The sequence below is a fragment of the Canis lupus genome, chromosome 24 (assembly GCF_011100685.1).
Source record: "Canis lupus familiaris isolate Mischka breed German Shepherd chromosome 24, alternate assembly UU_Cfam_GSD_1.0, whole genome shotgun sequence".
Lineage (NCBI taxonomy): Eukaryota > Metazoa > Chordata > Mammalia > Carnivora > Canidae > Canis > Canis lupus.
This window is the reverse complement of record NC_049245.1, coordinates 31,890,368-31,917,910: the sequence shown is the minus strand read 5'-3', so window position 1 is coordinate 31,917,910 and position 27,543 is coordinate 31,890,368. Positions and strand designations below refer to the sequence as shown.

The 27,543-nt window shown below is 48.7% G+C and overlaps 1 protein-coding gene across 6 annotated transcripts; it reads right to left on the bottom strand.

The window, feature by feature from the left end:
* Positions 1-146: 146 nt before the first annotated feature.
* On the bottom strand, positions 147-22,278 carry SGK2 (serum/glucocorticoid regulated kinase 2). Of its 6 annotated transcripts, none has more exons than XM_038572357.1 (15): positions 22,107-22,278; positions 17,276-17,549; positions 16,117-16,174; positions 15,667-15,716; positions 15,091-15,148; positions 14,806-14,889; positions 13,779-13,907; positions 12,451-12,563; positions 12,124-12,160; positions 11,008-11,094; positions 8,174-8,269; positions 7,120-7,275; positions 5,050-5,139; positions 1,922-2,121; positions 147-644 (listed from the first exon to the last, which is right to left on the bottom strand). In XM_038572357.1, the coding sequence occupies exons 3-14, from the start codon at positions 16,150-16,152 to the stop codon at positions 1,957-1,959; spliced, it is 1,101 nt and encodes a 366-aa protein (XP_038428285.1). In that variant the 5' UTR covers positions 16,153-16,174; positions 17,276-17,549; positions 22,107-22,278; the 3' UTR covers positions 147-644; positions 1,922-1,956. The 6 variants fall into 6 exon arrangements, with proteins under 6 accessions (XP_038428285.1, XP_038428281.1, XP_038428282.1 ...); XM_038572353.1 differs by having other exon boundaries at positions 13,779-13,910; positions 22,107-22,277; XM_038572354.1 differs by having other exon boundaries at positions 13,779-13,910; positions 17,276-17,500; positions 22,107-22,277.
* Between the last annotated feature and the right edge of the window lie 5,265 nt (positions 22,279-27,543).

Genomic DNA, 27,543 nt, shown 5'->3' with positions numbered 1-27,543 from the left:
CTACTGGAGCCTGTAGAAGAGCACCGGTTTTAAAATCAGCAGCTAATAAGTTCAATTCCCGGCTGTGCCTTGAACCAGCTGGGTGACCTTGGGCAAGTTGCTTAATCTCTCAGAATGAATGTTTCTTATCTGTAAAGTGAGGTTAATAATTTCTAAATGCTGATTTATTGTGAGGATTGTAGATAATGCATGTAAAGATCAGAACATGCTTAATAAACATAGATGAAGTATGATCAATATCATAGTTCTTCTTCATTTTTATTTTCTATCCTGGTGAAAATTTTGTGACTTTAGTCTTAGAACAATAGAATCATTGGGTGTTTCACAACCCATAGTGGGTTGTGTACTTTTGACAGTACTATCATGTTTCTGACAATTACACTCTCGCTTTTTGCTTTGGGAATTTGGGGGGATTTGGGCCTCTCCTTCATCATGTTCCATATTTGTCAGTTAACAGATGCTGTTGTGATGGAAACCAAAGAAGAGTGTTTTGTTTTGTTTTTTTGAAAGTTCTCAGCACATGCCAAAGCGTAACAGTAACTCTTCCTGACCCAGCTTGGATCTCCAGTTGGTCAGTATTAGTGCCACTGGTGTGTCTTCCATGGTCTTCCAGCTTCATCCCCCATTACTCCTGGGGCAGGGAGCTGAGAAAAAAAAAAATGGAAGAGAAAGAGTGGGGTTAAGAGGAAAAGGCAATCAAATTGTCAGCACACACTGTTAAAGTTCTCTCCTTGTCCACAAGCCAAAAGCCACAAGCCTGCCATGAAGTAGCTAATGAACCACAGATTTTTTTGGGGGAAAAAAAACACTTTGGGATGCCTAGGTGGCTCAGTGGTTGAGTATCTGCCTTCAGCTCAGGGCGTGATCCTGGGGTCCTGGGATCGAGTTCTGCATTAGGCTCCCTACAGGAAGTCTGCTTCTCCCTCTGCCTATGTCTGTGCCTCTCTCTGTGTGTGTCTCATGAATAAATAAATAAAATCTTTAGAAAAAAAAGACCACTTTGCCATTGAAATAAGGCCACATGATCCAACCTACTTGGTTTTGTGGGTACTGTTACACAGCTACCACATGAAAGCTTCTAGTCCCTTTCTTGAGTCAGAATCTGGTACAGGTGCATCCCTGGGCCACATGCCTGACCCTAGCAGCAGAGGATACTGGGAAAGTCAGTATCTAGCATTTTCAGCTACTGTAAGTAGAGGTAATTACTACCCCTCATTAAGGCCTTATGAGCTAGGAGATCCTCTGGTCATAGGAAAGGGTTCAGATGCCGGGCAAACAAACCTAATAACAAATGCCCAATACCACCCACAACAAAGAAAGATACCATCAACAGAGAAAAAGAAGAGCATGTTGGGTGAATAGCCTATAGGCTTATTACATCTCTCATTTTACACATTAAGATAAAAATCTAAACACCAAGAGGTCCTTTGTGAGAGAAATGCTGGTTGCCTACCCAACATTTTCCCCCTTCTCCTTTAATATAGAGCCCACGTTTTTAGGGGTAGTCATGTGTTCAGCTAATAAACCACATATCCCACCCTCCATCGCAGGTAGGGAGGGTGGCTAACAAGCAGAAGCCACTGGTGGGGGCTTCTGGGGAAGCTCTGTAAAGGTGCTACTTTGCTCTGTCCTCCTTGTGTCCTTTTTCCTCGCCCAGGACACAGAAGCAGTGGCTAGAGCTCCAGTAACCACTTTGTGGCAATGCAGCAATCCTAATATTGGAAACCAATTGCCAAGGATGGCAGAGCAGAGATATAGAAAGCCTCTGATTATCTGAAGACCTGTCGAACCAGCCTTGGACCACCTAACAACATTCTTCCTTTATGTACTGGAAAAATATATGCAACCTTATTAAGCCATTGTTACTTTGAGTCTCTGTTACTAGCAGCAGAGGGTAAGGAAGGTAATTCTTTAGGGATACCAGCTGTCTTCAGCAGTTACACGAGTGCTTCTCTTCTAGTAGTCCAAGATGGCCTCGTCCTCTGGTGCGTAGGAAAATCCCAGGAATGCACTTGAGGTGCCAGAGCTCCCGGCTACAGTGTCAGGAGTGCAGCCAATGGACTTTGAAACAGCTTCCTGGGTGAACTCTGGGTCAAAGTGTTTCAAGTCAGCAGGTCCTGCCTGTGAATAGAGACCAACGGTGAGATGGAAACATGGGAAGGGGGGTCAGAGCTACTGGAAGACCCCACAAATCCTGAGAGGGGTGTCAGGCCTCCCCTCCAAGTGCCTCGTGGGCACCTGCCTTTGGCTGCCACTTGCGCATGTGTTTACAGTAGTCATTTTATTCCATGTGGCCCACTAAACACATATCTAACCTTCTGGCACCCTGCCTGCACCATGCCAACCATCAAGCAAGCCTAGTCAACATACATTTTACATTTTACTGAATGCCTACTGTTCATGGCACTGGGAATAAAGGAGAACAAAATAGAGTGAGTCCCGCTTTCAAGCAGCCTAAATTATGCAAAGGGTGAGAGGACTGATAATTAGACAAATAGGCAATCCGGGGTGTTGATTCCTTATGAAGAAGATAAAATAGGGTAAAATAGGGTAACTGGCTGGCTGCTTTCACGGTTTTGAAGTTTTGGAGGAAGACCTGTGTGTGAGGTTGTAAAAATGGTCACAAATCCTCCCTTGGCCATCGAGAGGTAGAATCTCTCTCCATACCTTTACTATGCTTTAGCCATCTGACTTGTTTAGGACAATGGGACGTTACCAGATGTGAAGCAAAACAAAGGCTTGAAAAACACACATTGTGGGTGGTTGTCTCCTCCTGCGCTTGGAACCCTAGGCCACCATGTGGCCAGGCAAGCCTGCTGGAGTATGAGAGGCCCCAGGAGGAGAACCCAGTTGCCCTGGCTGCTGGCCAACTGCCAGACATCTGAGTGAGGCAGTTCTATACCACTGACATGAGAGAACCCAGCAGAGACCAGCTGGCCTGGCCCAGGCCAAAAACCTCGCCCAACTGACCCATAGAACTGGGGTGAAATACAGAATTGTTTTTAAGCCACCCAGTTTGGGGCAGGGGTGGGGGGAGTGTTGTTATGTACCACAAGCTAACAGAATCAGCCTCTTTGTGAAGAAGGCACAGTCTCTGGAGAATACTAGGCCACCTGGGTTTTCTGAAGTAAGCAGATGAGCAAATGGAAGCATCTGCTTATCAGCTTGAGTATGCAAGTCTTATGTTATGTAACCAAACAGACCATGGTTTCTAGCTTCTCAAAAAGGTCACAGAGCATAGTGGTCCCAGCTCAGGGTTCAGAATTCTAAGACCATAGTATCTAGATCCTGGCCCTGGCTCTTGTTATTTGTGTGGTCCTAGACAAGACAAATGATATTGATGCTAAAGATACTTATGCAAGATCTCACAGTGGTAGGTGGCAGAACCAGGAATCTACCCCAAGTATGTCTTTTTTTTTTTAAGATTTATTTATTTATTCATGAGAGACAGAGAAAGAGAGAGAGAGAGAGAGAGAGAGAGAGAGAGAGGCAGAGACATAGGCAGAGGGAGAAGCCGGCTCAATCCCAGATCTCAGGATCATACCCCAAGCCAAAGGCACATGCTCAACCACTGAGCCACCCAGGCGTCCCTACCCCCAGTGTGTCTGACTTTAAAGTCCACTCACTTCATTCTATTACCTCACTGTCTAGTATTTTTTGTATTATTCTCTCCTCAAGGGTGTACATTCAATATTATCCTCAGGGTCTTTTTTACACCCCCAGAGAAAGACACTTTTCAGCTACCTGGACTGAGTGTATCCTATCTGACAAGTATTGTCAAGAATCTGGTGCTCCAAGATGGGTCCACAAGCAGGTAATTGGCAAAAGTCAAGGTGTAAATAGCAAATATTGGCAGTGTTGAGATGTGCAGACTACATGGATGGGAGCAGCTTGACACTGCCACTCTGCAGGTTGGTGAAAGTACCTCTAATGTCTGCTTCAAAGGGGGCTCCTTTCATGCATATACTCCCACTGCTAATTAATATTAGCACTCATTAACACCACTTATTAAACACTAACCACCTTCACCATAGAAGAAATAGAAGACTATATGAGATGCCATTTTTTACCTAAAAAATTTGCAGTTACAAACAGTAACAACTGCACAGGTTGCAGAGAGGAAGATGAAAAATCTCCAGCAGACCCTGCTGGCAGGAAGTTGATTTTACTCCTCACCACACAGTTAAGGCAGGAATCAAGAGCCTAGGGAGTGCCTGGCTGGCTCAGTCCGTGGCGGGGGGGGGGACTCTTGACCCCAGGGTCTTGAGTTCAAGTCCCACACTGGGTGTGGAGAGTACTTAAAGTTGAAAAAAAAAAAAAACTAAACTAAAAATGCTCACATTCTTAGACCTGGTAATTCCCTACCTGGGATCCATCTTAAGGAAATAATCAGAACTCTGGGCAAAGATACACATTTAAAGGTGTTCATTAGTACTTTTATGATAAAGAAAGAACGGTAATAACCTAAAGTGCACCATTAGGAGCATGATTGAATAAATTATGTCACTGACACAGAGGATTGAAATATTATATAGCCATTTAAAATGATACTTATAGGGGATCCCTGGGTGGCTCAGTGGTTTAGCACCTGCCTTCGGCCCAGGGTGTGATCCTGGAGTCTCAGAATCAAGTCCCACGTCAGGATCCCTGCATGGAGCCTGCTTCTCCCTCTGCCTATGTCTCTGCCTCTCTCTGTGTTTTTCATGAATAAATAAAATCTTTAAAAATAAATAAAACTCTGAGATCAAGAGTCTCCTGCTCCACTGCCTGAGCCAGCCAGGTGTCCCCAGGGAGTGCTTTAAAGAGTGTAAAGGACTCTGCAATAAGGGTTATTGGTGCTAAAAATGAAGGGGGTGGCCGGCAGCATGGCTCATCACACAGAGCTGGACTGGCAGTCAGGACTTCTGGGATCTAGACCCCATTCTGCCTCCAGCTTACCATGTGGCCCTTGGTTTTCCCACCTGTAGAAAGAGAGTTGGCCCAGATCCCCTCCAAGCTTCCACCAGCCCCGGAAATCCAGAATCTGGTACACAGTGAGTGACGTCTTACCACGTTTGGGTTGAAGGGTGGAGTCAGCCTCTTGTGGTACAAATCATCCCAGTTTATGGGGCTGAAGAATACATGGTTCTTTATCTCAAGCTGTTGGAAGAAGGTGCTGATCACAAGGAGCCCTCTCATAACACTCCTCCCCACCTCTTCACCCCCTGACCCCAATGTCTGCGAGCTCCAACTGTACTGCCAACTGGCTGTCAAGCCCTCAAACCTTTACTAGGAAAGTACTCCCAGCTGGTTTCTTGGAACAAAGAGCTGTTCTACAGCCAGGGCTCTTCCCTTCTCCATCACCTAGAACCCAAGCCCTTCTTCCCCATAGCATTCATTTATTCCTCAACTATTTACTGAGCGCCCATTCTTTACCAACACCATGGGACACTTTGGTGGCATACCAGTGAAGAAGATAGCAGAACCTGCCTTTGAGGTTCCCAGGGGATCTCCCCACCCCACCCACCTGCCTCAGTGCATCTTAATTCTTCTGGAATTCAAACCAGAGAAATAGACCACATCAACTCAATAAGGAAGATAAGGGAAGTAAACCTCCAAGAAGAGCTATAGGTTCCTGGAGACCCAAAATTTAGGACTCAGCCCTGGGCCTGATTCACTACTTCTTTCCTAATCTAAGCCAATGTCAGCATCAAGTTCCTCCTATTCCAGCAGGACCCTCTATCTGTGTTTTGCAAGGAATTATTCCCTAGCTCCCTACATCATAACCACCACCCTCCATGTCCTGAGCGCTTGTTGAAAAGCCAGATCCAAAATATCTTGAGTATCCAAGAAATGGATAACACTGGTTGCCTCTACATTAAGGATCTGAGTGACTAGAGGAACTTTTTCTTAATATCCCTTGAATTTTGATCTATAGGAATGTATATCTTATTTGAAAAACCATACATATGTTTTTGAGATGCAAATTTCCACTTGGAAGAAGGGGATTAGTCTTTTTTTTTTTTTTTTTTTTTTTTTTTAGAAGGGGACTAGTGTTCATGAAAGTTCCCCTCTTTAAGCTGGCCAGGGATGCATTGGATGTGCCAAATGTTGTTATACTTCATGGTTTCTGGCATGCGGGGCTGTAGGCACAAGCACTTAAAAAGCACTTACTATGTGCCAGGCACTGGCCTAAGTGTTTTGCATATATTAATTCATGTGATCTTTATGGCAGCTGTGAGCCAGGTGCTATTATTACAGAGGACATACTGAAGCTTACAGAGGTTATACAATTTGCCCAAATTTCTACAACTAGGAAGGACTAGTAAGGTGGAGGAAGGATCTGAACCTAGGTAGTCTGTCTCATAGTCTGTACATCACAGCCACTCTACAAGAAGAGAAAGCTAACTTCCAGGGAGAAACGTATTACGGTCTTCCTTTTATAAATTCAAATGTAAATAGTGAATGTAAGATTATTTTTCAAGTGCTACTTTAATTTTTATAAAATCATGAACTCATTACAGGAATGGACAGCGAATTATTCATCTCTTATGTCCCAAATGCCCAACCTGGTGCTGGCAAAAAACAAGTCCAGTCCTCTCTCTGCACAGAAACCAGAGGAACTTCTTCAGACTGAAATTGGGTCTTGCCACATCCCTGCTCAAAATCTGCCAAAATGTACCACTCTTCTTATTCCTGCCGCAGGGCTTTTGCACATGCTGTGTCCCCGCATTGTCATCTCCTCAGAGCGGACCTCCCTCACCACACCACTGTAAATTGACTCCCTCCCATTATTGTCTATTTTGGCTCATTGTTCACTTATTTCTTGATACCTGCAAAAATTATATACCATAATATTTGTTGACTGTCCTCCCCCAATCAACTTAATAAGGACAAAGACCCAGTGCATTGAATTGCTAGAACCCAGCTCAGTGCCTTGCTCAGTAAATATTGGTCGAATAAAAGAATTAGATTGAAGGCAGTAATTAAGCAGTAGCAGCTGCGAATTTCTAAGTAAAGGAGCTAGCAATGCCTGGTTTTAGAGGGCAGGGGGATACACATCACTGTGCCTCTAAGCTACGGCTGCAGGAAGCAGAGCGCCCCCATCAGGGACCAGGGCTCCACTGCCAGTTCACCTACAAAGTCTGATTTGGAGCCCAGCCGCTGCCTCTGGTCCTTGTGGAGAAGGCCTTGCAGGAGGTCGCAGGCAGCCACAGTCTGGCCCCCGGGGATCTGTAGTGGCTGGTACAGAATGTTCTCATACATCTGGGACACGTCTTGGCTGTAGAATGGTGGCTGATGAGAGAGAGAGAGAGAAGCTGGAGGCTCATTCATGCTAAAGGGGAGAAAGGTCTCAGGGAGACTTGGGAGCAAAGCCAGGTAATGGAAGATTCGGCCAGACGGCATCTTGTGCAATGGTTCACACTGCAGACTGGAGAGAGACAGAGACCTTGGCTTCCGGCACCCGGGAGAGGGCTGCTGGGAAGGCTGAGAAGGGACCTCCCAGGAGCATCCCCTCTCCCACCCCTCTTAACCCAGCTTGGGCACCAACTCATCACTTTACAAAGTAAACACTTTTCCCGTCACCATTCTAGCCCAGCCTCCCAGTTGTCCTCAAAGACGGGCAGTAATTTGTTGGATAAGACAAGGCTCAGAGGGATTAAGCCACATGGCCAGGAAGAGAACCAGGCCGCAAACCATGCCCAGAGCCCACTCTTTCCTGAGGCTCTTCATCCCACCTCTTCCTCTGGCTTTTCTTTTTCCTGACTCCACAGAGCCTGTTCTCTCATACCCCCCACACTCTGTTGGCAAAGCCACCCCAGAGCAACACCTATGCTGCGGTGAGTCTAACAAACCTCTGACTCAGCAGGCAGCCCAGGACTACCAGCACTGAGGCCTTTCTGGGCATCAGTTTCCCTCTCGGTAAATAAGAACAACTCCATTCCCCATAGTGGTAGCCTCCAAAAGCCATTTCTAGGTGTCAGAGGAGTAACATATGAGATGGTGTGTTGTAAAGCTGAACTAACATTATTTTAAAAATATACATAATCCTCACATCATCTTTTTGAGCTTGGGGTAGAGAAATGGCTCATTCAGTTCCTTGAGGAGTCTGAGGAGGCCACACAAGGGAGAGATCCACCCCCATCTCTTCCTAGAGCCACATGTCCCTTGCAGATGGCCACACCCCACTCACCAGGCCTTGCAGCATCTCGTAGAGAACTGCCCCCAAGCACCACCAGTCCACCGCCCGATCATAAGGCTCTTTACGAAGCACTTCTGGGGCCAAGTACTGTTGTGGAGAAACACACTTATCTGAAAGACACTCAGCCTCAGTCTTCCCATTTATAAACAGGGCACTCAGAAGAAAAGATCACCAGGGGTTTATTCTGCTGTGATATTCACTTGGCTGTGCATATGTTCAATCAGCATCCATTTGTAAAGGCCTGCTCTGTGCATGACCCTTTGCCAATGTGCTGGGGACATAGGGGAGATCAAGCAGGACTGCCTTGTACAGTTGTATATGTTGTGCACCATACAAAAGTACCAGCCAGGGCAGCCCTGGCGGTATAGCAGTTTAGTGCCACCTGCAGCCCAGGGTGTGATCCTGGAGACCTGGGATGGAGTCCCACGTCGGGCTCCCTGCATGGAGCCTGCTTCTCCCTCTGCCTGTGTCTCTGCCTCTCTCTCTCTCTCTCTCTTCTCTCTCTCTCGTGAATAAACAAATGAAATCTTAAAACAACAACAAAAAAAAGTACCAGCCAAAAGGATATAGGGAGATGCAAGCCTGGCTGTGATCAACTCACCAAGCCATAACCCTAGTATAGGGCTATATCTGGCAACTTTATTCATGTTTAATAGAGTAACTTTTTCTACTTAATGTGCCCAAGGGAGTACCTTTATCTAATTTGGACAAAAGCATCCAATTGGTATCCTGGGAACAGGAAAGCCCTCTGAGTACTCACAGTGTACTGGGGAGACTAATGGTGAAGTGAAAGCAAATGTGGCACATACTTGTACTGGAAAGCTCAGTAACAGAAATGGATAGGGAATCAGGAATCAGGAAAGACAGTGACACCTGAGTTCATAATGACACATGAATGCATGCCACAGAGCTGTGCCTTCCAACAAAAAGAGGACCTGAGGCAGACCTGTGCTTCTGCCAAACCCAATGGCTTGGCGACCCCTGAGTCTGGCATCTCTGCCACTGAGGAAAGTAGTCATTTTGAGAGACTCTGTAGGTCTGAAGAAGGGCAGGAAGTTACCTAGACCTGAGCCCTATGTAGGGCTCATATGACCTTCCAGGACCTTGATTTCCTCCCCCATAAAATGGGGTTGCAGGATCCCTCCCTGGGGGCTATATTAAGTCTATGTGCTAACCTATGTGATTGTAATATGTGTGTAGGCCTGGAGCAATGGGAGCAGCCATGGGTACTCTTGTCTGTGCTTCCTGGCATGACAGGAGCTGAGTTATTGAAGAGCTGACATGTTGGGGACATATGTCTCCTACATAATCCAGAGTGTCATATGCCCCACTCCTCGCCCCCGGCAATGCCCAAGGAAGGGATGGCTGGGCTGTCAGGTTTTGGGACACCAGCTCTGTCCAGCGGACACCCTGCCATACACAGACATAGACAATGGCTCCTGCTCAGAGAGATCACCTGTCCATCCCAAAATCAGATGGAGGAGCCCCAGCTGAGATCTGAGATCCAGATTTTCAAATGTATGGAGAAGAGAGCAGCTAAAAGTCCTGTCTTAAGCCAGATCAGGAGCAGCTTCCCAGTCCTGCAACCTCTGCCTCCCAGCCCCCACCCAGATATCTGTGAACTGGGAACCCTTTGAGTCCAAGGTCCAAGAGTCGACACTGATGGGAGTCCAAGGAAAGGTTTTAACCACAAGGCTACAGGGAGGTCTTGGAAGGACACAGAGACATGTATGAATTACTGCTGAGACCCACACATTTTAGCCCTCCAGGCTCTTGGCAACTGGAAGAGGGGAGTGAACCAGTATTTTACACTTGCAAGCCCTCATCTTAACTGTCAGGCCAACCCCTTCTGTTGCACATGAACTTCACCCTGTAGGGCAGGCTGTCCAATATGGCAGCCATTCATCACAGGTGTCTACTGAACACTTGAAGTGAGATTGATCTCAGCTGAGGTGAATTATAAGTATAAAATATGCTCTGGATTTCAAAGACTTAATTAGAAAAAAAGACTAAACTATCTCAATAATTTTATATTGATTGTATGTTGAAATGACAATATTTTGGGCAGCCCAGGTGGCTCAGCAGTTTAGCGCCACCTTCAGCCAGGGGTGTGATCCTGGAGCCTCAGGATCGAGTCCCCACATCGGGCTCCCTGCATGGGGCCTGCTTCTCCCTCTGCCTGTGTCTCTGCCTCTCTCTCTCTCTCTTTCTCTCTGTCTCTCATGAATAAATAAAATAAAAAATCTTAAAAAAAAAAGAAATGACAATATTTGTATATATTGAGATAGTTAAAATATATTACTAAAATGCATTCCACCTGTTTCCTTTTACTTTTTTTTTTTTAAGATTTTATTTATTTATTCATGAGAGACAGAGAGAGAGAGAGAGGTGGAGACATAGAGGGAGAAGCAGTTTCCTCACAGGGAGCCCGATGTGGGACTCCATCCCCGGGCCTGGGATCATGCCCTGAGCTGAAGGCAATTGCTCAACCAGTGAGCTACCCAGATGTCCCTCTTTTCACTTTTTATATGTGGCTGCTGGGAAATTTTACATTGAATATATGGTCGGAATGACTATTTCTATTTCTATAGGATTGCATTGCTGCAGAGCTTTACCAGCTGCTGGCTGGCACCAGCCCCCAGAGCTGCTGCCCCCATTACACAGATGAGAAAACCAAGGTAGAGTGCACAGCCAGCTCAGGGCAAGGGCTTGGGGGACCGGAGTGAGCCTCCCCGACACTGGTGTAAGGGGTTGGCTCTAAGCAGGAGGTGAAGCTCAACCACTCATGGCCTGACCTCTGACCTCTCCTACAAGGTTTGGCTTACCTCAGGGGTGCCACAGAACGTGGATGTGGTCTCCTCAGGCTCTACACCCTCCTTGCAGAGGCCAAAGTCCGTCAGTACCACGTGTCCCTGCAGAGGAGGGTGGGCGGGGGCTGGAGGGTGGTCTAAGCTAAAGGTATGGCCAGGGCTAACCCCAAAGCCCAGATGCCACACTCCAGGGCAGCATCTGTGGAGCCTTAGGCCTTTGGCACAGGCTATAGGCTCCACTTAAGAGACCTCTAGCTCCTAGATGGGAAGCCAGGAGCAGAACAAATGACAAGGTGGGGAGAGGGCATTCCACTGTCTGCCCCACCCCCCACCCCCCCCCAGCTTATCACAGACTCAGACCCATGCCCTACAACAGTGGCAGCTCCATGAATGTCCTTGCTGGAGTGCCCTGGTGGTGATGGCTCCCTTGACAGAGGGCTGATATTTTAGAAAGCACCATATCTCGTGGCAGCTGAGCAGGAGGGTGGCTGGTAGAGGTCGTGGAGTGAGTGGATACTGTGGGGCTCTGCTCAGATCCCCTCTTTAGGAGCTGTCATGTCCATCCCCCCACTTCTGGGACATTACCCTCACTCAAAATTACGCCCCTCCCAAGGGGCAATCCACGACCAAGGACAGGTCAATGCGAGGGCACAAAAGCCTCACTTCCTTGCCTCAATTTGGAACAGTTCTGAAGAGTCATCCCAGCTTGAGCCCTCCTCATCCCTGGAAGATCAGCTGAGGCCTCCTCATTTGCAACCGCGATGCAGGTGGGCTCCCTCCTCTGCCGAATCCTGCCTCCTCACCCCCTTAAACTGGATCTTTTAAGAGTATTCCCCAATAACCATCTGCACTCAACACCCCATCTGTTTCCAGGGAACCCAGTGTAAGACATGGAGAGACTACAAAGTCCAAGAGCGTCCACTTGCCTCCACCCCTCCCCCACAGACCTCGTATACACACACATGCACACACATGGGCACATGATATACATTTACATGTGTGTGCATGGGCACATGGGCACACGCATATTTGAATGCATCCCTACCCATATGCATGCATGTACAATGCTTACACACTCACACTCATAAGCACATAGCACATACGTGCAGCCATGCATACACATACACCAACCTGGCAGTCCAAGAGAATGTTCTCTGGTTTTAGGTCTCTGCAGAAAACAAGAGAAAAGACCACTGTGCTGTCTCAGCCACTTAGTGAGAAGAGCGAGAACCCGGGGTCCTGGCAGGAGGACTATTCATGGAGGCTCACAGAAATGTAGAGGGAGAGCCCAGGGAGAATGGGCGCTCGATCCCAGAAAGGAAGCTCCCACTCTGCTCCCACTGCTGGGCTGTCCTCCTCAGACGAAGGACCAAGTTCACCAGGACCTAGAGGTCTGCACAACCCCTGGCATTTGTGGCAAAGGGCCAGGCCTGGCTCTGAGCCACAGGTGGGCCTCACCTGTAAATGACGTTGAGGGAGTGCAGGTAGCCGATGGCGCTGGCCACCTCAGCAGCGTAGAACCGGGCCCGGGGCTCCAGGAACCGGCGCTCCCGCTGCAGGTGGAAGAACAGCTGGAAGGGGGGAGGTGTATAAGAGAGGGTCTCAAGGTGGGGCACTCCAGCTCCCGGAGTGCAGGATATGGGGCAGCTGGCCAAGTCACCCCCTCTCTGAGCTGCAGTGTACTCAGATGGGAAGATCATGCTTGGGGTACCTGGGGAGCTCAGGCGGTTAAGCCTCTCTTTTTTTTTTTTTTTAAAGTCTCTGACTCTTGATCTTAGCTCAAGCCTTGATCTTGGGATTGTGAGTTCAAGCCCCACATTGAGCTCTGTGCTAGGTGTGGAGCCTACTTTAAAAAAGAGGGGGGGGGATGCTGTCCCACACCCTACAGAGCAGTTGTGGGTGTCCAAAGTGTTAGCAGGAGAGATTGATTTGCATGGGTTGAGCAGCTACTGGGTTCCAGGCTCGAAGCAGACCCTTTCATATCTCTTATATCATTTAATCCTCATGACTACCTCTAAGGTATCAAATATGATGCCAGTTTCACGTAAGAAGAAACTGGGAGGGGCCAGGTGACTTGCCCAAGGCCATATAGCTCATAACTGGCAGAGCTGCCATTTGAACCCCGGTCATTCAATGATGTGTTTTGCCCACCTGGGCAATAAGATGCTCATAGTTGTCAAACCGAGCCCAGCCTTGATCTGCCAGTGGGCCAATTGTTTTGGTCTATTTTCTTATCCTTGGGAAGGCCTTTACCTCTACCAGGGGACTTAGGGATCCAGAGCAAAAACTCCCCTCTTGGCATCAGGCCAAATGTCACGAGGTCACATGAGTTCAATCTGTGGTCACTTGCCCAGAGAGACAGAGTGAATTCCAGAGTGGGACCCAGCTTATCCCCCTTGTGCTTCTAGTCAGCGGGAGGCCTCAGGTCTCTACCACAGGGACCCATCATCCCTACCCAATGGTATAAAATGGGAGCATTGGAAATCTTGACTGCAGAGCTCCACTAATACTGACCTTGCCCACGTGCACTGAAGTGAGTCTGGGCAGCTTTGCGTGGGGGGCAGTCAAGAAATGTTGTGGCCGGGAGCCAAATGGACTTGTATTCAAATCTTGGCTCTGTCAGGTACAGGCTGGATAGCCTCAAGCAAGTGAGTTACCTCCTGAGCCTTGGTGTTTCAGCTACAAAATGGGTCTGTTGTGAGGATGAGGTGCGATCAATCCAGAACCTGGCACACAATGGGCATGGAAGAGCCAGTTCAGGGGAGCCTCCCTATGGGTCCACCCACCTCTCCCCCGTTGACATAGTCGAGAACGAAGTAGAGCTTCTCAGGCGTCTGGAAGGAGTAACGCAGGCCCACAAGGAAGGGGTGCTGTACGTTCTTCAGCAGCACACTGCGCTCGGCCATGATGTGGTTCTGCTGTGGAGTCATAGGCAGGGGCCCACATCACAACCTGCGACAGCCCCTTTTACCCTGGCACAGCCCACATGGCCTCACTTGTGGGGGCTGTGCCTTGTTCAGGACCTTCTTGTGCCCCTGCCCAAATACCCACTGTGTCTCCTTATTGCCCTCAGAGCCAGGCTCCTTGCCCAGTGGCTAGGACAGTGAATGGTCAGCCTCATCCCCAGCCATGGAGATTCAGCTCTGGCCCCCAGGTCAGGAACCTCTGTTAGAAACCCCCGGAGTGATAAGAAAAGCATATGTGATTACTGCATAAAAGGAGCTACATTCGTGCTTTTGTTCATACTGTATTTCCTGACTGGATGCCCTACATTCAAGGCCAGCTGCCACGCCACCTCCTTCATAAAGACGTTCCCTATCTTCCCTCATGATGTCCTTGTTAACATTAATTCCCTAGCCTGAGTCCTCTGATTGATATTCATTTCTCTCTCAGGACCTGCTCTATCCCACCCTCCCCACCCAGGGGGTTGGAATTAAAGAGACTCAAGTCAGCTGAAGAATCTAGAACTCCAGCATGGCTGTGGCTTGAGGGGCCTTTGGAGAGTATGAAGTGTTCCTCCAACACCACACAGACAAGGGAGGCTGGCAGCTAGAAAGGGCAGAGGGTTTATCTGCCACAGAATCCTGAATTTTCCAGGGGAAGGCAGAAGGCTGGGATGGGGCCCTCCCAAAGGCCCAGTGGGTGAGCTGGTTGGCCCAGTTTCTTGAGAAGGCTCAGCTATGGTGAGCTGCCCCTGGCTTTCTGCTATGACCACTGTGACACCTGGCTCCAGGGGTCCTTCAGAGTTGGGAAACCACCTTAGGCTGGTGTCGAGAAGCAAGAGGGGAAATGCCTGAGCATAAACTCTGGTACCTCTTTCTTCTTTAAGATGGACTTTTTCTGCAGCACCTTCACTGCGTAGAACATCCCATCAGACTTGCGTTTGGCCAGTAGGACCTGAGCAGAAGCACAAATGCAAGGCCCCATAGGGGACAACTCCTCTGAGGTTCGGATTTCTCAATCAGCCCCTAGCTCTGCCCTGCATTCATGGTTTCACAGGTTGTGAGATCCCACTTTGCACATGCCAGTGACAGGCAAGGGGTAGAGGAGGCCAGAGAAGGGAAGATCCAGACCTCCCAACCTCACTGTGTCACTCACCTTCCCGTAGCTCCCTTTGCCAATGACTTTCAGGAAGTCAAAGTCGGTGGGCCGGGCACTGCAGGGAAGGGGTAAGAACACAGGTCAGCATTTGTGAACTTGAGAAACCTGGCTCCCGAGAGCAAATCCAGGCTTCTGTTTAACTTTGAAGCTGGGGAAGAGAGGGAGCTTTCCAAGAAACAAGCCTCCTCACCACCACTGAAGCATGCCATGTTCTCCCAGCCAAGAGGGCTTGTAGGACAGGCCCCTGCCCCTGGGGATCCACAGTTGAGTAACCAACGGGCAACTTGGGGAGAAGACAAGACACAATTGCATAAGAAGGCAAGAGATCTGGCCCCCAAGCCTGAGAAGGGCCTGAAGCGTGGGGAACACTAACAATGCAGACTTTGGAGGAGCATTTCAGGCATGTGGTTCAGCATGAGTAAAGGGGGGAGGAATTAGTGGGAGATAAAGTTGGGAGACCGTCCTGGGTCCTAGGTGGCAGAGAGCAGAGAACTTGGATTTTATTCCTAAGGAGAGGGGAGCCAGGTATGAGGGGAGCCAGGGAGGGAAGTTGTGTGAGAGACCAGAACTCACTTTGGGTTGGCTGAAGGTCCCAGGTTGATGTTCCCATTGGCCCTTGAGGGCTAAAGACATTTACAGAAAAGTTAGTAAAGATCAGCAGTAATGTGTGTTAGGATCCTCGGCAGCCCCCTATCCCCTGGCCTGGGTCCTGCTCCTTTCTCTACTAGCCTGTCTGCTTCCTCCTTCCTTCCTTCCACCTGTCTACCAACCTACCCAAACATCCACTGTCTCATCTGCTTCTCCTAACACCCCATTTTCTTGAAGTTCTTGCCCAACTCTGTGCCCTGTTTACCCTACAAATGGCCCACTGGCCCACTTCCATGAGCTCAGGGTCACCCCTATCCCTGTCCGCCCTCAAATCCTGTTCTAGGTGGGCCCACCAGGCTGGCCTGTGCTTCCAGATTTCCCCTGGTGGAGGAAGTGAGCCCCCTGGTGGTGGGTGGGGGAAGGAGACCCACTCACCTGAGGGCTAGGGGTCCCTGCCCGGCTAGAGTCCATTCTGTAACAGTGATCAGGTGAGCTGTAGGGACACAAGGGGGACCAGTCACGAGAGAGCTGCTGTTGGGGAAGGAAGGGCTTTAGACACACTCCTGCACTCTCTGCCCCCCCCCAACCCCGTGCACCTGCCACGGTCTGCACATCTCCTACCCAAGGCCAGTGACCCCTGCATGGGACAAGAACTGGCACACCTTGGACCCAACCTCTCTAATCAAACATCTCAAGAGAGAACCAGCCAGCATGGCCAGGAGTATCCCTCCCAGGTTGAATCTTTTCAAGGGTTGGGGACAGCCAGGACAGCAAAACCCCTGTGAGCCAGGGCAGCTCGGGAGGTCCAGGGCTGGGAGGTTGGGCTCCACAGGCTCCCAGACAGGCATATTGCAACCTTGAATTCCTGTGGATAGCCCTGAGCTGGGATCCGTGTTGTACTGACTATTATCTCCCCGCCACAAGGACTTCCACTTAATGCTCCTGGAATGGCAGCTGCCCTGAAGCCTTGGGTCAGAGCCATGAAGAGATGACCCAAGCCTGGCTAGTGTCTGTGTGAGATCCAACAGTAAAAAAGTGTGACCAGCTGGTCTACGCAGCAAGGAGCACAGTGTCTCTCCTGCTCCTGGCCTGCAGGGTGAAGGAGGCTGGTGTGTCCAGGCCCTGGCTCAGGATACCTACAGCACACTCCTGCTTGGAAGGCCAAGGCTAAGAACTGAGATCCCACCTAAGAACCCAGTAAGCCAGTTGCTCATGGAGGCTGTGGTTACCGTACATTCCAAGACCGCAGCCTTGACCTGCTGTGGAGCCTGGGCTGCAGCCTCGCCTCTCGGGGTAAAAACCACCCATCTTTCCAAGGGAGGATCCTAGAGCAACCACCCCATGGCCTTCTCAGGTGCTGGCAAAGTGACACAGGGAAAAGGAGGGAATCCCCCATCCCCGGCTGCTCCAAGAGGCCCAGGCCTGTGGCGTCCTGAGAGAATGAGCTGCAGAACTGCCTGAGGAGGAAGTGCAGCCTGGCTTCAGGCAGTGCCCATGGTCTGTGGCCCCCAGAGGGCCCACAGCCTGCCACACCCCCTTGCGGGCTGACCCTGCAGACCCCTTCGCCAGGCCCTGGCCCCCCAGCCCCACGTACCTGCGCAGCCTGAGGAGAGGCCACTGAAAGAACCAGCAGTTGGAGCCGGAGGGTCAGGCCGCGGACAAGAGAGCCTCTCTCTGTTCTCCCAACAAGGGCCGAAGTGTCTGTGCCTGGTGCCGGCCCGGCCCCAGCACCCAGCTCAGAACTCACAGCAGCAGCAGCAGCAGCAGCAGCAGCAGTAGCAGCTAGGGGGGCCGGTGATGTCACGGGGACCCAGCAGAGCTTAAGACGGGACCAGAGACCTCTGTTCCCTCGGGGACATCGCCTGCCCCTGGGGGTGAGTGGAAGGGGGTGGGCGACAGCTGCAGGAATGCCCTGCTGACGCTTGGGGCGTGTCAGGATGTGTGCAAATGTGTGTGGCTCAGGCTGTGTGGGGGGCGTTGTGTGTACAGGTGTTGCGTGCACAGATGAGCTTCTGTGTGTTTGTCTGTTATAGCAGCGCGTCCCCACATGGCAAGGCTTTTGTGTCAGTGTGTGAGTCCATGTGCAGACAACTGCGTGTATTCCGCTTATTTGTGTGCCTCAGTGTGACCATGTATTTAATCTTTTTTTTTTTTAAGATTTTATTTATTTATTCATGAGAGACACAGAGAGAGAGGCAGAGACATAGACAGAGGGAGAAGCGGGCTCCCCACAAGGAGGCTCGGTCCCAGATCCCAGGATCACGCCCTGAGCTGAAGGCAGACAGACGCTCAACTGCCGAGCCACCCAGGTGTCCCCCGTGTATTTAATCTTGTCAGTGTGTCTATGCGTCTGTAACTGTTCTCACTGTGCGTACAGATGGGCTTCTGTGTACTGAGTCAACGTGCCAGTGTGTATCTTTATATATGTTCACGTGTTACATGCATTCGTGTGAGCCTGCGTGTGGGTGTCTACATGTGTGTCTGCAGATGAGTATAGGTGTCTGTTAATAAATGTGTAACCGCATGTGTAGATATAGGTTGTTGTGTGTCTGTTAATATTGGTGTACTTCAGTGTGTGTATGTGTGTGGGGGCTTGCTCTCTAGGTCCTACCCAGGCCTGGTGTAGACAGACCACCATAAGGTTCCAGAGACTTCAACTGTAGCAGCCGAGAGCACTTTGTTTTCCAAGAATCTACAGGTGTTTCGGGGCACAGGTGTCCGGCCCAGTCCAGCCAGCCCTAGTCCTTGACTGCTGAGCACTTGGCCCTTGGGGCTCTTCCTTGCTGACCTCTCCAGGGCTCTGGCCCACTGTCTCCAGGGCAGGACTGGTGAGCCCACAGCTCTCCAACTATGTAAGTGGCAGGAGTCAAGGTCCCGGCCAGCACCCTGGCTCATGAAGGCCTGGCTGCATGGTGCAATAATTAGGTACTCCCAGGGTCCCTTCCTCTCCCCAGGAGCTCGTGAGGGGTGTTCTGGGGAATGAATGAATTGAAAGGCCCTGACACAGTCCTTGCCTTTCTGGAACTTTCTGTATGGCTACCATATGCCACACTTAGACCTCTGCAATTCACCACAGTGGGGGGATCCGTGGGGGCTGGGGCTAGGAGGGTTGGCCAGGGAGGGACCTGAGCCCAGTGGCCTCAGGAGTTCTCTCTTGGCTCCGAAGAGCAGGAGACTTGGGGGTGGCAGCAGAACAAACCCAAGTGAACAAAATCAGAGCCTTCCATCTTCAACAAAATAGAAATGTTGAACCAACACACAGATGGGCAGGATGTCATGTTGACAAAACACATACCCAGAACAAGGACATTTCTTTTCAATAACAAGACCCTGATGGGGCCTTTATTCAGCAGCACTGCTTAGAACAGGAGAATAATAGTGACGGTAATCATCCCTGAAATGCCCCACTTGGCGCACTTCGGACCAAGGACACTGGCTGGCTGTGAGGCTCCCTCTCTTGACCTTACATCTCTCTGCAGGTACGGTTCCACTTCTCTGTCCCCCCTTTGAGTTAAACTCCTTGAAAAAGCTGTCTGGACTCAGTTTCCACTCCTTCTCCTTTTCTCTCTGGAACCCATTCCGAAGAGGCTTCAACCCCAGCACCCCACCAGGACCGTGGGCCTGTGACTCCCGCGTTCCCGAGCCAGTGATCCATTGCTTGGCCCCAGCTCGCTCCGTTGCTCACCCCCCCTCCCCCACCTCCTTCCTGCTTGGCTCCTGGGGCTCCTGGTTCTCCTTCCACCTCACCAACTGCTCTTTCTCCATCTCTTCTGCTGGATCTGCCTCTTCTTTTGTCACTAACTTCTGGGCCTGTGCCAGGGTTCAGTCCTCACACCCTGATCTACACTTGTTTCCGAGCCAATCACAGTGGGTCCATGGCTTTAAGTACCAGTAATGCTCAACAATTGCCAACCCTGCCTCCCTAGTTCTGACTCTGTCCTGCACTAAATCCGGGTTTATATATCTAACCACTCCCTCGGCAGTTCACTGGTTGGGTGCCTGGGAGCTCCTCACTCATAACGAGTCCAAAAGTCCAAAAAGCCCATTCCTCCCTCAGTCGTCTCTCTACCCCACGCTGAAAAGTTCAAGCTAGCAACTTGGAATTCAATCTAGAAACATGGCACCTTCACCCACCTCTAGTCCACCATGAAATCCCATGAGATTTCAAATTGAATCCAGAAAGCACTGCTACTCACCAGTGCTGCTACAATGTCCCTGCCTGAGCCACTGTCCCCACTTGCATGGGTTATTGCGATAGCTTCCCTACTGTCTGCTGATTTTTATCATAACCCTCTACAGTGTTCCTCCACTCAGGAAGTCGGATCATGTTACCTGGCTGCTCAAAAACTCCAGTTGCTTCCTATCACATCTAGGATTAAAATCCAAAGTCTACCACGGTCTGCAAGATTTCGTGTGACCTGACCCCTGTCACCGTCTCCACCTCAGTCCCTGTGCTCTCCCTCTTGCTACACTCCAACCTCTCTGGCATTTTTGCTGTCGCTCAAACACACAGGGTGCCCTCTAGCCTCCTGCTCCTGGCACTTGCTTTCCCCTTGGTCTAGAATGCTCTTCCCCAGACTTCTGCATGGCTGGCTTCCATGAACATTACAGAGGTCTCTGCTCGAATGTCACCTCTCAGAGAGGCCTTTTCTGATTCTGAGTGACTGACTGATCTGGTTTGTCTGGGACCGAGGGTTTCCTGGGATGTGAGACTCTCGGTCCCGAGGCAGAGCAGGATGGTTGATCACTGTGCAACACCACTCCTGCCCACTCCCTGTCCACTTTTTCCGCTTTGTGTCTTACTTTGTAACACATACCACTCTGGCACTTTATCAACTCTTTATTTTCTGTCTTAAACTAGAACATTGGCTTCACGAGGGCAAAGACTTTTCTTGTTCACTATTGAATCCCCAGCACCTAAAGACTTAGAATATGATTGGTGCTCAGTACATATTTGACTAATGAATCAGGAATGAGTTGATAAGATCAGTGATAGTACATATATAAAATGGAAAATTGCCCAATTGAAAAATGATTAATAAGGTTTTGTAAATCAGAATGGGACTATATGTGGGATATAATGTCAAGCAAAAAAAAAAAAAAAAAGGACATTTCAAAATGGTAGGTGTACCAGGGATACCATCTTTATAAGAAAATTAAGACATCCATGCACATATACATTTGTGCATAGTCACCAAAAAGGGCTGGACAGTTATGACCCAAGGTGACAGTGGGTTAGACTAATTTTTATCTTTATACCTTTGTGTAAAATGTCTCAAGGTGTTAATGTTCACTTAATACTTAGGTACTAAGGCCTGGGGAGAACTTTGACATGTGCATTGCCCACCACCATATTCCCATCACCTCGGCTGGGACTCCTACACCTGAGAAGCTTGCAGCTCCTATGCTTCTTTTTGGCCTGTATCATTATCTTCTGATCTTCTGGCCAAAGGCTGGGCATCAATACCTTCTATTATTCAGACCCTACAGAGATCCCTGTGAACTCCCAGGATGTGGTTCAGGTTCCTCCCTGAGCCCAGAATCCTGACCCTCCTCCTGATTGCCCCAGTCTAGGCGTGCATGTCTCTGCCCCATCACGACCCAGACCTGCTCATACCTCCCTGGGCCTGCTGGATGCAGCAGGGGTTGGGGTTTCACAGTTCCCTCTCCTTGGAGCACTGACCTGACCATTCTGGTCTGCTCAGCTAGCTCTTTGCATCTGTCCTCATTTGCTTTCCCCACAAGCCTTGCTAGACCACTTCCTGCCCCCGATTCCATAAACTCATGTCCCCTTCTCCCCTTCTCTGTGTCCGCTGCTGCTGTATCACCGGTCTTCACCCTACTGTAATTTACTCATTTACATGCCTGCCTGCCTAGCTCACACCAATGACATACCAATGACAGAGCAACCAAGTGCCAGCTTGGTCTTATTTTGCTCCATAGCACCAGGGGTTAGAAGCCATCATTATACCTGCTTTAAGGGGGAAAAAACTGAGGCACAGAGAGGTGAAGTGGCTTAATCAAGACACCGAGCTAATAAACAATACAACTCGGATTTGAACCCAGGCAGTCTGACTCCAAAGGCCTGGAATTTCAGGAAGAGGTTAGAAATTTAGAAAAGGAAGGAATGAAGTTAGTGGGAAGAAAGAGAGGGTGTGAATGGCTTAGTTAGGAGGAAAGGAGATTAGGTGGCTCAGGAGGCAGAGTGGTAACTAAGAAGGAAGGATGGGAAGGAGGGAAAGAAGTCAGGAAGGGAGGGAGGGAGAGAGGGAAGCAGGAACGCTTAGGAAGGAAGAAGGAAGGAAGGGAATTAGGGAAGAGGGTACTAGGAAGGAAACGGAGGAGACTGGTAGCCAGAAAGGAAGGCAGTGTGGCAGCCCAACAGGCCGGCAGGCAGGGGTCCTGCTCATGCCTGAGCCTCTCACCTGAAAACTCTGGGTCCCAGCTCAGGCCCTGGGGAGCAACCCAGGGAACAGCTCTGCCTTCCTGCCTCTCTGCATGGTCCCTCTGAACCAAAACCCAGCACTGACGTGCAGGACAACCTTCCCAGTCAGGAGCGACCTGTCACCCACTCGCTTGGCTCCCAAATCAGCTGGGAGGTGGCTGCAGGGCCTTCTGGTTACTAATTAACCCTGGCCCTGAATCATGACGCCTGGCTGTCCCCACTGGCTTCTAGACGGGCCCTGCCCAGGGGACCCTCTGAACTTTAAGAGCTACTGCACAATTCAAGTTGTGTGACCTTGGGTGAGCGACTCCAGCTCCCCGAGCGTCACATGGGCTGGTGAGGATGGCAGGTGTCCTACCTCACAGGGAGGGTCTCTGAGGTCCCTGTCAACACTGTCACATTTCCATTCTCTGAAGTGCCTCCCACCCTGCCCCCCAGGCTCGGCCCCAGTGCTGATGTCCCACACGGCCTTCCCTGACTCCATCAGCTGAATCCCACCCCAATCCCAGAGTGCCCAGAGGACAGACCATGGAAAGGGCTTGTGTCCCACAACTGTCCCCTCTGGCCCTTCCAGGGGCAGCACCGCCTGCCTCTGAAGTTGGCACTTCCCTGGACACCTGAAGATGGACGGTTCCCTCTGTCCGGAGCCAGCCTCATTGCTTGACTCTCCGGCAAGCTCTTGTGCTGAGCTCTGCTCAGGGGAACCATCCTGGGAGGAGAACCACGGTTGAGCTGAGCCCTGTGCTCCTCGCTGCCCTCTACAGCCCTAGGCTCAGGAACCAGGGCTCAGCCCTGCCCGGCTCGCACAGAAGGAAGGCTTGCTCCTGGTTGACCCCAAGCTGTCCAGATGGAGAGTCCCTGCCTGCTGCATAGGGTCTGACTCTCACGCTGCCTCCTCCACTGCCTTTTCACTGGGACATCAGCAACTTCTCAATCATCCTAGTGTGCCCTGGAGGAGCCCTGCGTGCCCCACTCCCCACCTCCACCGACACACGCACACGGGCAAAGACTTGGCCTCTGTCCGAAGAAGGGCCCAGGCTGGCCAGAGTGCACAGAGCAAATCGGGGCCAAGCCCTGGGTCCTGCCCCTTTCCTGAGCTGCCCTGCTTCAGTCCACCAGGCTCCTCCTCCCCTGTGTTCCCAGAGCCAATCTTTAAACTCCGCCATGACGGTGTTGCATAAACCGTAGTGAAAAAGGCCAGTGTACAGAAGAATGTGGAATAAAAATGAAAGCTTCTCTTCTAATCCATCTTCAGTCTCATTGCCAGAAGTAACTGCCATTAACTAAACAGGGACCATCCTTCCAGACCTTTGTCTACCACCCAATCTACAGATCTCATACTGTTTCCCAGAAAAATGGGCCACACTATACCTATTGTTCAGCAACTCACTTTCTCTCATGCACATCTTTCCATGCCAACACGGAGAGATTCAGCTTTTTTTTTTTTTTAATATCTGCATCACATTATATAACATGGGATTAACTTCCCCGTCTCTGTTCCCTCTTTACTGTCCCTTTGCTTTTGGACATTTAGGCTGCTACCAATTTCACAATAATTCCAACAAGGCCGCGGAGAACATCATGGTATTAATATCCTGTGGCCTTGGGCTCCTGCTTCTGTCTGATAAACTCCTGCAGTGGGGAGCGCTGGGTTAATTTTGACCTATCTACCAAAGTACTATAAAAAGTTGTACCAACCAACATGGCTATCAGCAGTGCTTTAAATTTGCCCTTCCCCTCTGTGATGCTACAGAAAGCGAGGCCACCCTTGAAGCAAGGCTGCAGAGGTGCATCTCCTCCCCATCCTCCTCCTTCTCTTTTTCCTCTTCCTCCTTCTTCTCCAGCCACCCTCCTGGTCCCTTCCTCTCCCGCTGGCTGGCTGGACTCTGATGTTTGGGTGCAAAACATCTTACAAAAAGACATGTTCTCAGGGATGAGAAGGGGAGCCAGAGCCTGAAGCAATGGGAACCCACCTCCATGAATATTCCCTCCACCTTGACATTCAGCTCACTTTCTGTGCTTTGTTGGGTCCCCCGCTCACACTCCTACCATTTCCCCTACCTGCACACACCCTCCCTCTCACACCTGCAGGTCCATTCCCCCTCCTCCCAGCCCGTGGTAACCTCCAACCTCCTTTCTGTCTCTATGAACCTGCCTATTCTAAATATTTCTTATAAGTGGATTCATGCATTATTTGTCCTTTTGTGAGCCTGGCTTAGTCCACTTACCATCATGCCTTCAAGGTCTTTCAAGTTGTTTAATCCTTTTTTACGGCTGAATAATAATATTCTGTTGTATGGATAGACTACATTTTGTCTACCCAGTCATCTGTCGACGGACACTGGGTTCTTTCAACTTCTTGGCTATTGTGAATAACGCTGCAGTGAACACTGGCAACAAGTATCTGTTTTCACATCTTTCACATATATACTTAGGAGTGGGAATTCTGAGTAATGTGGTAATTCTAGGCTTAGCTTTTTGAGAAAGCAAACCTCTCAAGCAGCCAATCCGTTTTCCAGCCTGATACATTCCAACCAATGGTTTCTCCATACCCTTGCCAACAATGATTATTTTCCACTTTTGTGAGGACAGCTATCCTGGTGGGTGTGAGGTGCTAGCTCATTGTGGTTTTGATTGGCATTTCTCTAATGACAAATGCTGCTGAGCATCTTTTCATGTGTTTGTTGGCATCTGTACATCTTCTTCAGAGAAAGGTCTGGGCAAGTCCTCTGCCCATTTTGGTGGTGGTGGGGGGTTGTCTTTTTGTTGTTTGGTTTTTAAGAGCTATATATTCTGGATATTGAACCCTTGTCAGATAGACAATTTGCAAGTATTTCCTCTCTTTCTTACTTTTCAAAGTATTTTGCAAATACTTTGCAAGTATTTTCTCACTTTCTTGATAAAGTCCTTTGATTCACATTAGTTTTTAATTTTGATGAACTTCAACTTGGTTTTTTGTTGTTGTTGTTGTTGCTTGTGCTTTTGGTGTCACCTCAAGACTTCACTGTCAATTCCAAAGTCATAGAGATTTACTTGTATGTTTTATTCTTAGGGTTTTACAGTTTTAGCTCTTATATTTAGGTCATTGACTCATTTTGAGTTTGTTTTTTTATATGGTATAAAGAAGGGATCTAACTGCATTATTTTCACATGTGGAGATCCCAGCACCATTCGATGAAGAGACTGTTCTTTACCCATTAAATGAGCATTCTTTTCAAAAAGTCAATTGGCCATGGATGTTTGGGGTTATTTTTGGACTCTCAATTCTCTTCAGTTGCTTTTTATGTCTGTCCTTGGGCCGCTATCATACTGTTTTGATTACTTTGTATTTGTAGCAGGTTTTGAGGTTAAAAATCTCAGTCCTCCAACTTCATTCTTTTTCAAGACTGTTTTGGCTTTTGGGGTCCTTTTGCTATTTCATATGGATATGAGGATAAGCTTTTCCATTCCTGCAAAAAAGGCCATTGGCATTTTTATAGGGTTTGAATCTGTAGGTCACTTTGGGTAGTGTTAACATGTTAATCATCTTAAGTCTTCCTATTCATGAACACAGATGTCTTTCCATTTATTTACATCTTCTTTCTTTCAGTAATGGTTTATAGCTTTTAGTATATAAGCCCTTCACCTCCTTCTTTAAATTTATTCCTAGATATTTTATTCCTTTAGATGCTGTTGTAAGTAGAATTGCTTTCTTGCTTTCCTTTTTTTTTTTTTTTAAAGATTTTATTTATTTATTCATGATAGCAGGCAGAGGGAGAAGCAGGCTCCATGCAGGGAGCCCGACGTGGGATTCGATCCCAGGTCTCCAGGATCGCGCCCCGGGCCAAAGGCAGGCGCCAAACCGCTGCGCCACCCAGGGATCCCTCTTGCTTTCCTTTTTGGATTGTTTGTTGTGGGTATTATAGAAATACAAGTGACTTGATTTTTGTGTCTTAATCTTATACCCTGCAACTTTGCTTAAATTATTAGCATTAGCAGATTGTTCGTGGATTTTGTATATGAGATCATGCCATCCATGAATAGAGGTAGTTTTACTTATTCCATTCCCATTTGGGTGCCCTTTCTTTATTTCTCTTATCTAATTGCTCTGGCGAGAACTTCCAATACAATACTGAAAAGTAGTGGTGAAAGAGGGTTTCCATGTCTTGTTCCAATCTTAGGGAGAAAGTCTTTTACCATTGAGTATATTATTAGCTGTGGGTTTTTTGTAGATGCCTTTTATCATGTTGAGAAAGTTCCCTCTATTCTCTAGTTTTCTGTTTTTAAGATGAAATGGTTTTGGATTTTCATAGATGCTTTTTCTGCATCAATTGAGATCATCATGCCCCCCCCCCCTTTCATTCTAGTGATGTGGTGCACTACATTTCTTTTCTTTTTTAAGGTTTTATTTATTTATTCATGAAAGACAGAGAGGCAGAGGGAGAAGCAGGCTCCCTGGAGGGAGCCCAATGCGGGACTCGATCCCAGTACTCTGGGACCACGCCCTGAGCCGAAGGCAGACGCTCAACCACTGAGCCACCCAGGTGCCCCCTGACTTTAAACTACCCTTACATTTTTAAGATCTTCCTCTTTTTTGACGTATTCTTTCATTTTGATGGAACACATCCTCCAGTGGCTTTCTGAGGAAAGGTTCACAGGTGATAAAATTTTGAAACTTTGTATGTTTGAAAATGTTCTCCCTTCACATTTGATTGACAATTTGGCTGGGTACAGAAGTCTAGCATGGAAATAATTTTCCTTTGCAATTGTGAAAGTGTTGCTCCACTCTCTTGCTTCTACTATTGCTATTGAGAAGCTCAGTGCTACTGATTCATGTTCTTTTGGATGAGACTTCCCTCTGGAAGCTTTTAAATCTTCTTTGTTCTCATTATTCTGATATTCATGATACTGTAGCTTGGTGTCATTCCTTCTACACCTATTATGTTGGGCAGTGTGTAGCCTTTTAGTTTAGAGACTAGTATCTTTCAACTCTGTGAAGTTTACTTCTTTAAGTTTTTGAAAAATATATAATTTCTCTGTTTTTTTTTTTTTTTAAAGATTTATTTATTCATGAGAGACACAGAGAGAGAGAGACAGGCAGAGACGCAGGCAGAGGGAGAAGCAGGCTCCATACAGGGAGCCTGATGTGGGACTCGATCCCGGGTCTCCAGGATCATGCCCTGTGCCAAAGGCAGGCGCTAAACTGCTGAGCCACCTGGGCTGCCCACTCTGTTCTCTCTTATTGGCATTTCTGTTAGTTGTATATTCGACCTCCAGCTGTCCTCTAATTTCTTATTCTTTCCTATTTTTCATTTGCTTGTTTTTATTCTACTTTCTGGGCAATATCCACATTATCTTTCAACCCATGTGTTGAATTATCTCTGCAATCAATTTTAAATTTCCAAAAGCCTTCTTGCCTCTCAGTTTCTTTTCCTTTT

Bases quoted from the DNA above. Each gene is read 5' to 3' on its own strand.
- SGK2 (XM_038572353.1), bottom strand. From the start codon at position 16,152: ATGGACTCTAGCCGGGCAGGGACCCCTAGCCCTCAG. The intron at 15,717-16,116 runs GTGAGTGGGTCT...AAATGTCTTTAG, and splicing joins CAGGGACCCCTAGCCCTCAG to CCCTCAAGGGCCAATGGGAA. The intron at 15,149-15,666 runs GTGAGTTCTGGT...CCTTCCCTGCAG, and splicing joins GGACCTTCAGCCAACCCAAA to TGCCCGGCCCACCGACTTTG.